General features: G+C 33.4%; 1 protein-coding gene across 1 annotated transcript in view; it reads left to right on the top strand.

Moving 5' to 3' along the window:
* The window catches only part of SSBP2 (single stranded DNA binding protein 2), a 280,570-nt gene that overhangs the window by 89,915 nt on the left and 175,639 nt on the right, over positions 1-15,016 (top strand). The window contains exon 4 of the mRNA XM_019652585.1: positions 1,209-1,293. Coding sequence (XP_019508130.1) covers positions 1,209-1,293 — 85 coding nt within the window. The remainder of the gene's footprint in view (positions 1-1,208; positions 1,294-15,016) is intronic.

Raw genomic sequence — 15,016 nt, 5'->3', positions numbered from 1 at the left:
TCCCAAGCCAGTTCTTAACCATCGCGCCACTCGGCCGGCCCTGGCCTTTATTGTTTTATTGATACTTTTTCCTTATTGTAAACATTTAAAAGGAAATAAATGCCAATGTTCAGCCTTTCATATTTTTCACCTCTGAGGGTAATCTTATTTTACTGAATTAATTGTGTTATAAGGTCTACAGAATGCTTTCTCCTACCTGAGGAGAGATCCAGACTAAATGAGACTTCAAGAGTCAAAAAAAAGAGACCGGGTTTAATGTACCAAGTTTTACTACACCATTGTTAATATTGCCCTCAGCACAGTGACCTGCCTTCACAATATGTATGAATTTTAAGCTTTCATGCAAAGTAATTATAGTGTCGATGATATTGTTAATAATACTTACTATATGTAAGACACTGTGCTATGTTATATAACTTAATTTTCTGAACAACCCTATTTCATAGAGGGAATTGTGTTTCCAGTCTGTTTAAGCAACTTGAGCTAGTAATTAGTACAGCTGGCTTATCGCCAGTATTTTTAGACACTTGCTTTCCTGATTTTTGAATCCCTTGTCCATGCTTATAGTTAATTTTATAAATGGAAGGATGACCAAAGCAATACAATTATTTTTTCCCAACCATTTTCATCTTGCTTTTCCCATTGTTCTTGAATGGGAGGAAACAAAGAGCTAGCATGGATTTTTTACTTTTTAAAATTACTAACCTATTTTGGTAATTACAAGGAAAAACAAGAGGAAATTTAAAGAAAATATATTTGTTTGACCAAGGTAATTTAAAGGTCAGAGTATTGGCCTGAGAGTTGGACAACAAAATCATCTTGAAAACACAATGAACTGCTTTATTATTTTATGATTAAATTATATATTTTTACTGTTTTTATTCATGGGAAAGTTGTGAAAAGTATTATAATAATTTTAACCATCTGCTTAAGTCATGTAAACAGACAATTAACAATGACAGTTTTAAATATTTTAAAAAATTATTTTAACCTTCTTAGAAAAATATTATTAGCATTTCTGAATGATGGCTAGATTATACCCTATTATTGCATGAAGAGCCTTACCTGAATTTAGGTCTTTCAAAAAAATATTTATCCTGAAGAAAATGCTTTTTGTGTAAAGTATAAGATGTTTTCTATTTTTAGAATTGTGATCTCTCATTTGGCATTATATGATTTTCCTAATGTTACCATAATTTTTTTTTTAGTGTATTTTGGGATCTGTACTGTGCAGCTCCAGAAAGACGGGAAACATGTGAACATTCAAGTGAAGCAAAAGCCTTCCATGATTATGTAAGTTAATACATAATTTTACTGTCATATTGCCAATTTCCTTTTTAACCATTCCTCTTGAAAAATGCATTGGAGCATCTATATTCCTTTGGTACTTAAGAAATTGTTCTTTTTTTCTTGAAAAAAGGCTCATAAATTTAAAAGTGAATTACAAATGGGTGTTTGAGTCTTGTTGAAGAAGCTTAAGAGAAGAGAGTTAGAGTCTTAACTCTAAGCTACTAAAGGCATTTCTCATCCTTAAGCATACCTGATTTGTGTAGTTTTAGATGTATAAAAATTAAGTAGTGATTATTTATTTTCAAAAAAGTCATCATAAGAATTTTGTAAATGATAAGCTTCTCTTTTGCACATGAGATTTTAAATATATATATAGATATATCTATAGATATAGATATAGATATATCTATATCTATATCTATAGAAATAGTCTTCTCTCTTTGCAACTTTCGGCTACATATCATAAGAGATTTGAAGTTCTTTAAGAACATGAAAAATAAGAGTAATTGTAATCATAAGGCTAAATATCCCCCTTCACAGAATTCAGTTCCACAAGTAACATTTATTGTGAATTAAAGGAAGTATAAGATAGGAAAGCAAAAGATTATGTGCAAAATTGAAAATGTGAATTTTTTTTTTAATTCTTAAAAAAGGACAGTGGACTGTCCTTGGCTAGGTACTGTATATTGATTTTTTTTTAGAAGAACCACAAATGTGATTTTAGACAGTTGATATTAGAGTAGAATTGTAAAAAAAAAAAAAAAAAAGCCAGGGGTGGGATGGGGGGGAGGGGTGGCGGGCAGGAAATAAGGAAGATTTTCTTTAGGGGAAAATTGCCTGTAAGAATGAGGAGACTGTATTGCGAAGGGGCTGGGAAAACACTATATTTGCAGAACTGACCATCACAGAAGGATAGACTGAGTTTGGGATTGAGGAAATCCAGTTTCCTTGGTTTGGAGGAAGGGGAATTGGGGCTGGAGCCTAAAGAAGTGTCTGATAGTAAGTACCTAAAACTTAACTACAGGGATACTTGTTTAGTTGGTAGAAGAGAGGCATCATTCTTTGTAAATAACCTTGAAAACCAGAAACAGACCCTCAAAAAGGAAAAAGACCTTGTTCTTCCAAAGGAAACACTTCAGTCGTAGACCGAAGAGAGAAAATAGCCAGAAGAATTTTAACCCCAAAAGTATCACAAGGAAGAGTATGTAGACTTAATAGAAGTGAAACTCTTGGCCATCTGGCAGAAACTGTATAATACTTGAAACGTGTACTAAACTGATTAAAGTGAGACTGCTTGTGATTACCTCATCAGCTATTGATTGTACTTATAAACCTTGCTGTGTACTAAACAATAGCTCTTGGGGAGAAGGTGAGTGAAACAGATGCTACTGACTATAAAGAAAAAGTAGAGGACAGGCACAGAAGGCAAGGTTCGCGACACAGTATTTATCTGAACAATCTCGTTTTCCTTTTGCACCCTTGGTTGATGGCAGAAGGTAAAGCAGAGAGCCACCAAGAGGAGTGTAAGGAGCCTGGCTAGAGCATACTTCATTTCATCTCTCTCCCTTACACCAAAAAAGACATGCCTCGGTTTGGCCTGCCAGTCATGGGAAAAGTTTTCAAAATACACACTAATTTTGACAACTACATGGCATTAGATATTGTAGCGTTCTACTCTAAAGGACATATTATATGTGTGGATCTACATTTAAAAACATTAATTATGTAAGTCCTTTTTCAAAATTCCATTGTATAGAAAGATGCATGTTACTGTTCACAGTGGCATCTTATAGGGAATACTGAATTAATTTAGCATCTGTGTCTTAGAAGCTTAGATAAATCATCATCATTGTCATAGCCATGAACATTGTCATCATCATCATCATCATCATCATCATCATCATCATTTTGCATTCATAAGGCACTTTCAGTATTTCAGAGAATATTCTCACTTATTAGCTTTAGAAACCCACTTAAATATTTCAAGGTTATTGAAAATGAGCATTGACCAGAGGTAGGAATGAAATTAGAGTAGATTTTAAAGGAAGAGCAACCCCTTACCATATAATTTGATCCTAAGAAAATGTAGTTTAAAAAAAGATAAGTACTTGGTTTTTTAATTTATTATGAATATTAGCACGTTTTATCAGATGTTTCATAATTTTACCTTAAATATTAGTTTTAAGAGATTTAATATATTCTTAGACAGCATTTTTAGTATTACCTTCAAGCCAATTTTTTTTCAGTGGTAATGTATCTCCAATTATTTTTTTAATGGAGGTTTGTGAAAAGATAGAGTTTCACTCACATAATTTTTATTACAATTGGATTTTTTTAAGAAATACATTTGTCTTCCATAGCACACATTTATGGTAATTTTCATGAGTTGGATTTTCTGAATCCTTAATAGTAGACAGTTTCTGAAAATGATCAACATAACTCATGTTTAGTGTAAACATTGAAGTTTGAAAGACTCAAGGAAGCAAATGGGAAATAGGAACACACAAGACTTCGGTAAAATTCTAGAATGTTATATTCCTGTATTATGGTCTACTGGGAACCATTTCTGTAATGGTAATTAATATCTATACCTACTGAATTTCAAGGTATTGTAGTTCTCAAGGAAGCATATTGAAAAATATTTTCTTCAGTAGTTGGCATCTTTAAAGTAAAACAATACTCACCTGCATGTATAAATTCTGATATGTTTAAAAAATAGTCTTGTTATTATAGAATCTCTACCTATCTATAAGATCAAATGGATAATGAAAGATAAACTACTTTTTTTTTGAAGAAATAGTAGAGGCATAACCAGGTAAATAATGAATAATCCTTTTAATTAAAAAAATAGACTAAAATGTTAAAAGAGATTATTTCGATATTGGGATTATGCATGATTTTTATTTTTGTCTACATTTTCTGTATTTTCCAAATATTTATAGTTAATATTAATTTTATATTCAAGAAAGTTACTTTGAAGCAGATTAAATTTCACCTTTCAGTGAGCTCCAATCTCTCTTCTGAAATTAGAAAATAAAAAACTTAGTAAAATAAAATTTAAATTTGAGATGGTCGTATGTTTTCATACCACCATGTTATATGCATAGGCATTTAGCATTTCTCATGAAAGACATTTTTTGATACATGCACATATTAATAGGGATTACTTATAAACTGAACAGATGTAATTTTGAACCACTCTATAATTTTGAATAACTTTTTTTAATTTGGTAATTATCCCAGAAATATTATTTTTTTGTTGATAATTTCTATAAAAATTTATTTGATCCCAAAAGAGGATACACCTGGAAGCAAGATCTCAACAGACTGAGATAAATGCTTCTCCCAGAAACACTTTTGGCTTTTAAATTTTTTTGGTTTGTTTTTGCCTCTTTAGAATATGGATTTTTGTTACTTTATTATTTTATTTGCCAAATGCATTTATAGATGCATTGTTACTATCCTTTTTCTTGAAAAAAATCACCCTGTCCAAACTTACTATGAGAAAAAGAGAAAACATTTAAAATGCATTTATATATTAAAATAGATTAACTTAAATATTTAGCAACTGTATGAAATACTAAATGTAAAATAATAATACCTGTAGAAATCAATAGGTAACAGTGTGTAAAGATGCACGTTTGGATGGCAAAGATATAAAAAACAAGGAAATGATTACTCAACAAGTCAGGGTAATGGTACCTTATGGGAGGTACTGCACAGCTCCAGAAAGAGGCTGTGATTGGGATTTGGCTCATGGAAAGGGCGTCTGAGTTGGTTGACACAGTTCTGTTTTTTCTGACCACCGTGGTGGTTACTTTATAATAACCATATGTTTATGAAATTTTATAGTGTCATAACTTTATTTTGTGTGGTTTTCCTATGTATTTTTAAAATTTTAAAATAATGAAATTTCTAAACACAGTTAAGATGATTAACTTTAGAAGAATATGCCCCATAGTTTCTAATGTTTCCAGGCATCCTTGTGGTTCATTCTTAAGAACTAAATGAGGAAAATCTAGGGATTTCCAAACAATTCCGTGTTTGTTTCTTCTCTGTTATGACAGATACTGTGAAAATGTCTACCTGTCGATTTTCCAGAGAGGATACAAACAAAGATCAGAAATGTTGGAGGGAAATTTAGTAATTAGGAATTTACCTTATAGGAGAATATAGAGATTATACTGTGGAACAGTTATTTTGCCACATGGCTAGGAGATACCGAGCTTGGCCCTGTTATTTTTATCCTGAATGTAAACCAAGTTCATCTGAGTTGTAAAATTACTATTACATACTACAATATTATTATTAAAAAGTGAACCATCATTTCAAGTGATTAAAATAATGCCTACAAACTTGTAAAGTTTATTGGGCTCACTTTTATTTTCTCCCTGTTAGTGTGTTTTTATTTTACTCTGAAATTACAAACAATGCTTTTATGTGGAGTTAATTAAAGTTCGCTAGATTTTTTTCCTGCTACAGCTTAACATAGAATTATTCTATTTAACAATTTCTTTCTGATACCTTTCATTTCAAACAAATTTAGGAAAAGTATCAATATATACTTCTGTTTTTAATGAAAAATATATACAGTGATTATAATTTTAGTTCTCTGGTATGACTAGAAGACTCCTTAATTGTCCTAAGGCAAAGATAGAGCCAAAATATATTATTGCTATTGTGTGATGGTAATGAAATCACGTTATTATAATGAGCTCTTGAGTAGAGAATTAGATTCATTCTTCTCCAGGGTCTGTCAAATATTAGATGCTCAATAAATATTAACAGAATGCAGTAGTCTGGGAAATTGGAAGTGTTTCAGATTGTTCCAATGTTCAGGTAAAATGATAGGGTTGAGTCATAATTGTTAATAACATGTGGCTGCTTTTTGTATTCTTGCCTAAGAGTGTTTATAACATCTAGAAATGATTGTTACAGGTTTGTAATTATGGGGTATGTTTTAAAAATGATACATAAACATATTATGTAAATAAAAAAATAGGAGAAGAAAGTTTTATTAAGACCTGATAAAGATTTTTTACAGATAATCATGTATTTTATTTAGGAAAATACTTCTATAGAAACTACTGCAGAGAGTTAGATGCATTCTTAGCTATGGTCTGTAATATTCTGTGTCCCTCCTTAATGTCCCCGTGTATTAGATGTTTGTAATGAGATGTTTTCTCTAATAATTTGTGAGCTTCCTCAGGGAATAGGCTTTGTCTTATTTGTCTTTATTCCCAGTGCCTGGCATGGTGCCTGATGTGAGATGTTCAAGTCATATTTGGTGTTTACATAAATGAATGATTAAATAAAAATATTATCTAATAAGTATTTGTCATTTCTGATCATAATATAACTGAGTATGTAGTTGCAGGAAGGTTATTTAATGCTACTTTTATTCACTTTGTATTTCAAAACAAATTAAGATAGCAACGTGTAAAGATGTAACAAGTAAATCAAAGCAGGTAGTGGAGGCTTTATATCTTGGGAGGCCTGGCACTAGGGAATGGAGCAGTGTACAAAATAGATACAGTCCCTATCCTCATGGGCTTACCATCTAGCAAAAGAGACCTTTCTCAAGACGTTTGAAATATCAAATAGTAAAATACATTGGAGATACACTATAGTATTTTGTTGCTGGGTCAGTCAAGATTTAAAGATGCATAAGAATATGGAGAGAGTAAGTACACACAACTTTTGGTGTGTGTTTAGATTTTGACATATAGTAGGCATAATAAGTAAGTGCTTAAATGAATGAATGGTGTCAAATTGGGCCATAATTCTCCTAAACAATCTGTGGAAGCTAGAGTTCTTAATTGGCTAGGAACAAATAAAGTTATATGTAAAATTCATCAAATGATCAAAACTGTTGGAGGTATATATAATGTTTATCATTCAACATATAGGCTGTTCACCTCAACAGATAGAGACATAATGAGATTCATTTTTTGCCTTATTCTTATCTGCCATATTATTGCTACCTTGTTTTCATTTCCTGTAGGATCCAGCTTAATTTCTGTTGCCATATATAAACCTTATAAACCTCCTTGTATTCTTTCTAGCATTAAGGTAAGTTGTTTATTTATTTTGTTTTGTTTTTGTGGGAGCTGTGCTGGCTTGAAGAAGTACATTTGCCACAACCTGTGGGGTGTGTGTTTCTACTCCCAGTTTGTTGTTGGTTTGCTAGGATTGCTTCTGGGTGGCGTGTAAGTACTGCTAATAACTGTATCAGCTATTTTCCCTATTTTTATTAATCCTGAGATATCCTATATTATTTTTATTAATCCTGAGATATCCTATATCCTATAATATATCCTATATTATTCAGCCACTTGTTGGGCAACATGAATAAAGGGAGACAAGGAAACTATAAAGCATTGTGGAAGAATTCTACTCTACTTAAAAATTTTTTACAGCATAATTTACAGAATTATATAGACATTGTGAAATCCATACAAAATAAATGAAGAAACTAATATGGAAAATAGATAAAGAAGCAAAACAAGGATGACTTTATTTATAATATGTTTCATTGTTAAAAATAATATATCGTTTTAAAGTATGTATTTTAAAGGAAGGTAATTTTAAGCCCCTTTTCCCACACTAATGTATTCATTTCTATTAAAATCTAATTTCTGGTGAATGTGAAAAGATGAATATGGAAAGACCTTTATTCTTACTATTTTTCATGCTGATGTTGCACTGCCTGTGATCGTATTGCAAATAGCGTCATAACATTAAAAAAAAACAGAAATACGATACTCTTTCAAAAATAGCATGCATTTCTAACTTACTGTTAGAGATATGAAACTCATAAATTTAAAAGTCATATGAAATAATTTTGGGTATTTTTAAAAGGAAAATAAAATATACCTAAATACCTTAGATCTGTAGTTATATTTCTATAGCCACTTTGTTTACTTTTTATACATTATGCACTTCACTTAAAATGGTTTTATTTTGGACAACTTAGAAAAGTGAAAATCTGTCTTGTTTTTGTTCCTTTTCCCTTTGATTTAAAGGAAAGAAACTAAAAATATTGGCAAAAGTCATGTTTCACTTACCCCAAGCCATAATTTTCAATTATTGTTGTGTTTTTGTTTGTTTGTTCATTTGTTTGTTTGGGTGGGCATTGATACTGAGGTTAGAGGTTCATATCCCTTTTTAAAATTAATAACTGCCTCACAATTTTAAGTATTGTGATTTTGACAGAATATATACTGTCAAGAGTTTAAATAATGGTTACTTATCCAAGATAACGGATAGGGCTATAATGATGTGATACTCTTTAGTACTAATAAGAATGGATTATCTATTTTCTAGTTTATGAAATGTCTATAAATTTGATTTCATTTATTTTGAGTATTAAGGTTTTTTGTTTTTTTGTTTTTTTTCACATACAGTTGGCCTTGATATTTTCCCGTTTCTTGGGTTTAAAACTACAAACAACTACTACTACAATACAAGGAATTATTTGCAGCCCTCCACAGTAGATAGATATTATTAGTTCCCAAAGCTCAGTTGCTAACTTCTGAATCTTTGAACTCTCTAGAAGGAAAGTACAGATATTTTTAAGGTGGATTTACACATTTTCTTATCAAAGTCAAACTTAACTTTAAAATGTGTATGATATATTGTGTTAAAATATCTAGATTTTTAAAGATGAAGAAAAGGGTACAACGACTAACAAGTATATAGCTCTATGCAGGAGTATCATGGAGGTAAATGATTTTGGTGGATGTAACTTGGGCTCATTCTTCTATCGTTTCTTTATTGATTCTTTTTTTGAGAACCCATTTATATACAAGTTACTTTGAGGCTATGGGAAGGGCAAAGATTTATAAATATTTCTTCCTCTTGGGGTTCATAATCTGTTTGGAGAGATATATGAACTATATACTGAGTGCCAAAAAAATGTATACAAGTGGATACTTTGATCAAGGTTGCTCAGAAAGTAGTTCCTGGTAATCAGAAGTGTCTGGACGCTGATGGTAACCACTTTGAGCACCTCTTGTAATTGCAGAAGCCAAATGTGACTTGTATTCATCTTTTGTTATTGGTATATATTGAGTATTACAATTTTAATATACTTTTCCTTTCTTAAAATGTATATACATTTTTTTGGCACCCTCTGTATATCATGTGTTAATTGCTGTGAGTATAATATATAGATAGTAGCTGCTAAACCATATGAGGTTAGACACTGAATTTGCATTAGCCTTTGTATGATGACTAAGATTTGGATAAGGAGAGATATGTGGGGGAAGGTATATCAGAGAAACTGGCTGATACTGGGACAATGTAAGGTATATTTAAGGAGTAGTAAGAAGAGCTTTTTGACCAGATTAGGAAAATCAAACACAGNTGCATTCCCAAATGCCAACCCCACCATGGGGTTCTGGACTTTTCAGACGATTTCAGACTGTTAACTCTCCTCAGAAGACTTAGGACCAGTGGTGTTAATGTCAGGTTATTGTTGGCACCACACACGTCTGGAGAATAAAGGCAGAGTCAGATTGCTTTGCAATTCTGGTGGGGGAGGGGTAACAGTTTTTGTGATTAAGAATTAAAGTAGAGTTTGGATCAAAGGGAAGTGTCTCTAATTTTGGTCAATCATAAACCAGTACAAAAATAAGACTAAGTATGCATGTTTCAGAAATTTCTTGTAGCTGGACATGGCTAGAACCAAAGGTCTGAGGGGAAATTGCCGAGAGAAGAGACTGGTCGGTGGCAGGACCAGATCACAGAGGGTTTTGAAGACACATTTAAGAAGTTTTGATTTTCCCTAAGGGCAAATTGGAACTGATAGGGATTTTGACATTACAGAGGTAATGTGATCAGATTTCTGTTTTTAAAAAGTTCACTCAGTTATCATTATTAGGGAGGGCTGTTTGGAGGAAACAAAACTAGAGGCAGGGAAGTGGGGACCATTGTTCTGCTTCCTGTGTCTGGGTAACAAACTTACCTCAAAAAAGTCATGGTGTAATGCAATCATTTATTAAACGCATGGGTTTCTTGGTTGAGGAATTGGGACAAAGAATAAGAGGGGATGGCTTGTCTCTGCTCCATGATATTTGATATCCTGTAAAAATTACCACTCCAATGACTTCTGTATGGCAAATTATGATGAGAAGTCATTGTTTCTCTGTAGTACTATGCCTTTTTTTTTTTAAATCTCTGGATGCCTTCAAGTTTTTCTTTTAATCTTGCAATTTGAATATGATGTGTTTAGGTGTGATTTTTGTACTGCTTGATATTTTCTGAGCAGGTTGGGTCTGTTTTTTGTTGTCTTTTATTAATTTTGAAAATTTCTCAGTTATTATATCTTCAAATATTTTTTCCTGTCCTTTTTTTTCTCTCTAATCCTGTAGATATGTTAGACTCTTTGCTATTGGTCTATAACTCTTGAATGATCTGTTCTCTTTTTTGTCTTTTCTTTGTGTTTCACTTTGAGAACTTTTTATTGACTTCAGGTTCTCTGATGCTTTCCTCACTGTGTTTANGGGGTGATAGGAAGGAAGGGGTTATCATTAAGACAGGGGAAAACATAACACAATGAGAGGAAATACTTATCACCCCAGCTAGACTGACTTAGGTAGCATGGCAGGCGTGGTCCCTAACCTAATCCAGTAAATTGACTGAGTCTGTTCACTCTTTCAGAATGCTTCCAACTTGAACTCTCCATCCTAGGGCAATTAATAAAATGTGTTAGGTGTTAATATACTGTCTTAAGCTCTTAAGATATTCTAAAGCTGTTTATGGTTTTTGAAGCAAGACTTGAGACTCAAACGATGTCAACGCCTGAATGATTTTTATAGGCCACACCATTTCATTTTAGAAGTCAGTCATGTATTGTATGGGGGGCGGGGAGTGGATTCAAATTTAGGAGGAAAACTAAATGGACTTAAATGACCCATGGCTTCTTCTGAAGTTTTTGAAACTTAGATTAATAGGTAGAGGAGTCTGAATATATTAGCCCTTTTTCTTCATTGCAGTTTTGTTTTAGCAAGCATGTATTGAGTCACCTGTTAGGAGCAATGCAAAAATTCCTAAAACTTTAGGAGGTAAGCATCTATAAAGACTTTAAAAATATATTATGTTCAATTTGGGTAGTCTAGTGGCTTATACTTTATTGATACTCAATGTTTGATGAAAGAATGTACATGCTTTAGGCATGCTATTTCTAAACAAAGCCGTCTCACATTTCTTCTTTCTTGCTTTCCTTTGATAGTTACCTTATCCTGCTTATCACCTTAGCTTATCATTATCCCTGTTATTCATCATTTTTCTTCTTTTGTCAGCACTAAGACAGATATGAAAAGAGAAAGGAAAGGAAAATATTTCAGAGCTGAAGTCATACTATAATTTTTATTGTGGACAGAAGCTGAAATACACAGAGGAAGTGGAAAACCTCTAGCGATCACAAAATGACTCCTGTATTGTTTGCAATAGTATACGTTAATTTAATACGTGTTGGAAATTATGGGGACATTTTCCATGTGCACATTTCACCGGCACAGCCACGTACACCAGACCACCGTCCTGTTTGCTTTAACCTTGCAACGTGCTTTGTGAAAGAACATCGGTGCTTGCTGTGAGTTAAACCTGTAGACCTATTCCATTACGAGCCATGTATCTATATTCCCCTCTTACCTTTTCCAGAAAATGACCACAACCTTTGATCTTTTCTCCCCATTTTCCTTTGGGAATTTTTCCTCCCACAGGCCTACTCTTTTCTTTATGTCTAAGAATTTAATTTCATTCACTACAGAGATATACACGAGGTAACAAAACACGCACTGGGAAGTTTGCAGAGGATTAGGAGTCTCAACAAAATTTTACGTTTGAAATATAAATGGAACTTACCTGGTTTTATCTTAACATCCACAGTCCTGATTATTTATTTTTGTATTTATTTTTTGGAAGGTGTTGGGGAGAATGGAGTGGGTGAGACATTGTTAAGTCTCCTATTTGAGAGTCATTCTCACCTGACTGTTTTGTTTGGATGAGCACTCAAGCTTCTTCAAGTTCAGACCAAGATGGGATTGAGCTGGCACCACTTCTAGGTCCTTTAGAACTTGTGGTGTCCTTGGAAACCTTTCACTTTCTAAGTGGCCTGTCTAGGAGGGCACAGTGAATAAGGAGGCACTTTCCTAGCTAGTGCCTAGACCCCTAGAGATCCCCTTCTTGCTTGGCAGCTTCCTTTTACCGCTTAGTTTTGTGTCAGTTTGTTCACTTGCTGGGACTTTTAGGCTAATTCTACCTTTGAGAGAAACTAGGTTGTTGTGTTAATGCATGTTTGGACTTCGTTTCTTCAGTGCCAATGAAGTTTCATGGCAGGTGTCACTGAAGGAAGCTTTCTGCCTTTTATTACTAGCGCCCCTCAGTTTCTCTTAGCCAGCTCCTACATTTTCCTGTGTCAAAGTTGTGCATCCAGTTGCATCATCTACTTATTTCCTCTGTCTTATCTGAGAGGTGCTCGTTTCCAGAACAGAAATGATTTCTGCCCTTGCACAGGTACCTACCTACCTGCTCAGAGCAGTTTCCCAGGTACTCTCTGAACCAACTCTAAGCCTCCTTTTCCAAACTTAAATTCTATTCAACAGTAATCAAATTGAAGAAATTTTTCTCAGGTTGTGAGTCAGGTGATTTACTAAGAAAAATCATGTTTTGGGGCTTTTTTTTTTTGCTGTATAAACACTGCAAAAATAAGTAGAGACACGACAACATTTATATTTTTGACAGGCTGAACAAATGCTGAAGATTTTACGTACTAGTATCCTCCCAGTTAAAACAATGAACACAATATTTCATAAATTCTAGGAAGCATTTTTAAAAAAATACATGTTTTGAAACATTTCTGAAATTGGTATGCATCTTGTAATCAATTAATAGGAAGTTTCATGCATGGTCTAATTATTTGGCAGCATTTACCCCCTTTTTAATGATACATAGAACAATTCTGTATTTTAAGACAAGGGGACATAATATTGATGAATTATGGTTGCGGTAGATATGTAGTCTTCTCTGGACTTAAAAAATAGTAGTAAATTATATTTTCAAAGTAGTCTGCTCATCTGTTATACTTCTTGCAATGTCAGTAGTATGGAGTTTAATATAACATTTTTCTCATGTGCAATGTGATAAATTATTTTCAGTGATGGTATACACATATTTTCATTATCAGGTTCAAATTTTGTTTGCGTAAATTGTCTGGTAACATTAAGCTGTTCAGAAAGACATTCAGACCCTTGTGTATATGATCATTATATTTTTTCCCCAAGTGGTATTATAATGTAGCAGAGACCATAGAACTATATTGTTAAAATTTAACTAATGAAAACACAGTAAGGGTTCAGGTAGTTTTTATCATTATAAAGGGTGACCCCAATAACAAATAATTGTCATAATTTTCTGGTATTTAAGTTTTTTTAGAAATTATTTTGTGTTGTTTTGATTGTCTATATTATTATCACTTCAGTAGAGTTGTCATTAGTTGAAGCCTCAACTATTTTCCTCTTGAGCCTGGTCAATCTTTTCATATCCATTGTGGCTTTTTACATTTTCCAAAATGGCAATAACTTTTCCCATCTCACCTGTTCTTCTTCATTGTGACCTTACCATTGTCCCATCAAGAGAAGGAGTCCAATTTCCTTTCCCTTGAATCTAGGCTGACGTTAATGACTTACTTGTAATCAATAGAATGTGGTGAAAGTGATGCTGTGACTGAGGCTAGGTCAGAAGAAGCATTACAGCTCCTGCCTTGGTGTCTTGGAATGCTTGCTTTCTGGCTGTTCCTTTTAAGGATGCTTCCTCTTAAAACCTAGTTGCCATCCCGTGAGAAGTCCAGTCCCAAGGTCAGCAGTCACCCATCCTTCCAGTCATCAGAGCCCAAGCACCAGCCATGTACTGAAGCCCCGAGCTATTTGAGTCTTCACAACTGAGGTCCAGATATTGTGGAGTCTGAAGAGACAGCCATTTGCACTGTTCACTGTCCGAAGACCTGAACTACAGAACCCATGAGCATAATAAAAGGGTTGTTAGTTTTTCTGTTACAAAGTTTGGAGTGGTTTGTTATGTAGCAATAGCTAATCAGAACAGAATTTAATATCTGGAAGTGGGGTGCTGTTGTAACAAAAAATAAAAGTACATGAAAACAGCTTGTAGGTGAAAAAGACTATTCATGAAACCTAGAAGGGACTCATGGAGACTGTTGGTGAGGGTTTGAAAGAAAGTGATGACAGTATTATTTTCTTAAAATAAAATCTTTATTATCTAGTGGCAGAAAGTTTAGCAAAACTCACCCAAGGCAACATGTAAAATAGAAAATGTACTTAAGGAACTGATGGATCTGGAAAAGGAGATTTCTGGGCAAAATGTGTAGTGTTGTCAACTATTTCTTTTAGCTAGATCTCATGAAATATGGATGGAGAGAGATGAGCTAAAAAAGGAATTCTTGTTTTCAAGCAGAATTTGGAGGAAATGTAAAGGGCCTAGGACAGTTTTTCCAGCCTGCAGAGGGTTCTCAAAATAAGAAAGGGCCTCAGAACAAAGATCAGATCCAGAGCAGAGTCAGGAAAATTTGGTCTCAAGGTGAAAATGAAACTAAGGTGAACTATACAATCTTTTTCAGACCTCAGAGTTGAGGTGGTCCTCATAGACTCTTTCAGACACAAAGAGCCTTCCATCTCTTAATATCTTAAAGGCATGCCTCCTAGTTCCT

The sequence above is a fragment of the Hipposideros armiger genome, unplaced genomic scaffold, assembly GCF_001890085.2.
Source record: "Hipposideros armiger isolate ML-2016 unplaced genomic scaffold, ASM189008v1 scaffold_182, whole genome shotgun sequence".
In the NCBI taxonomy this organism is placed as follows: domain Eukaryota; kingdom Metazoa; phylum Chordata; class Mammalia; order Chiroptera; family Hipposideridae; genus Hipposideros; species Hipposideros armiger.
This window is presented reverse-complemented; position numbering and strand designations above follow the sequence as displayed.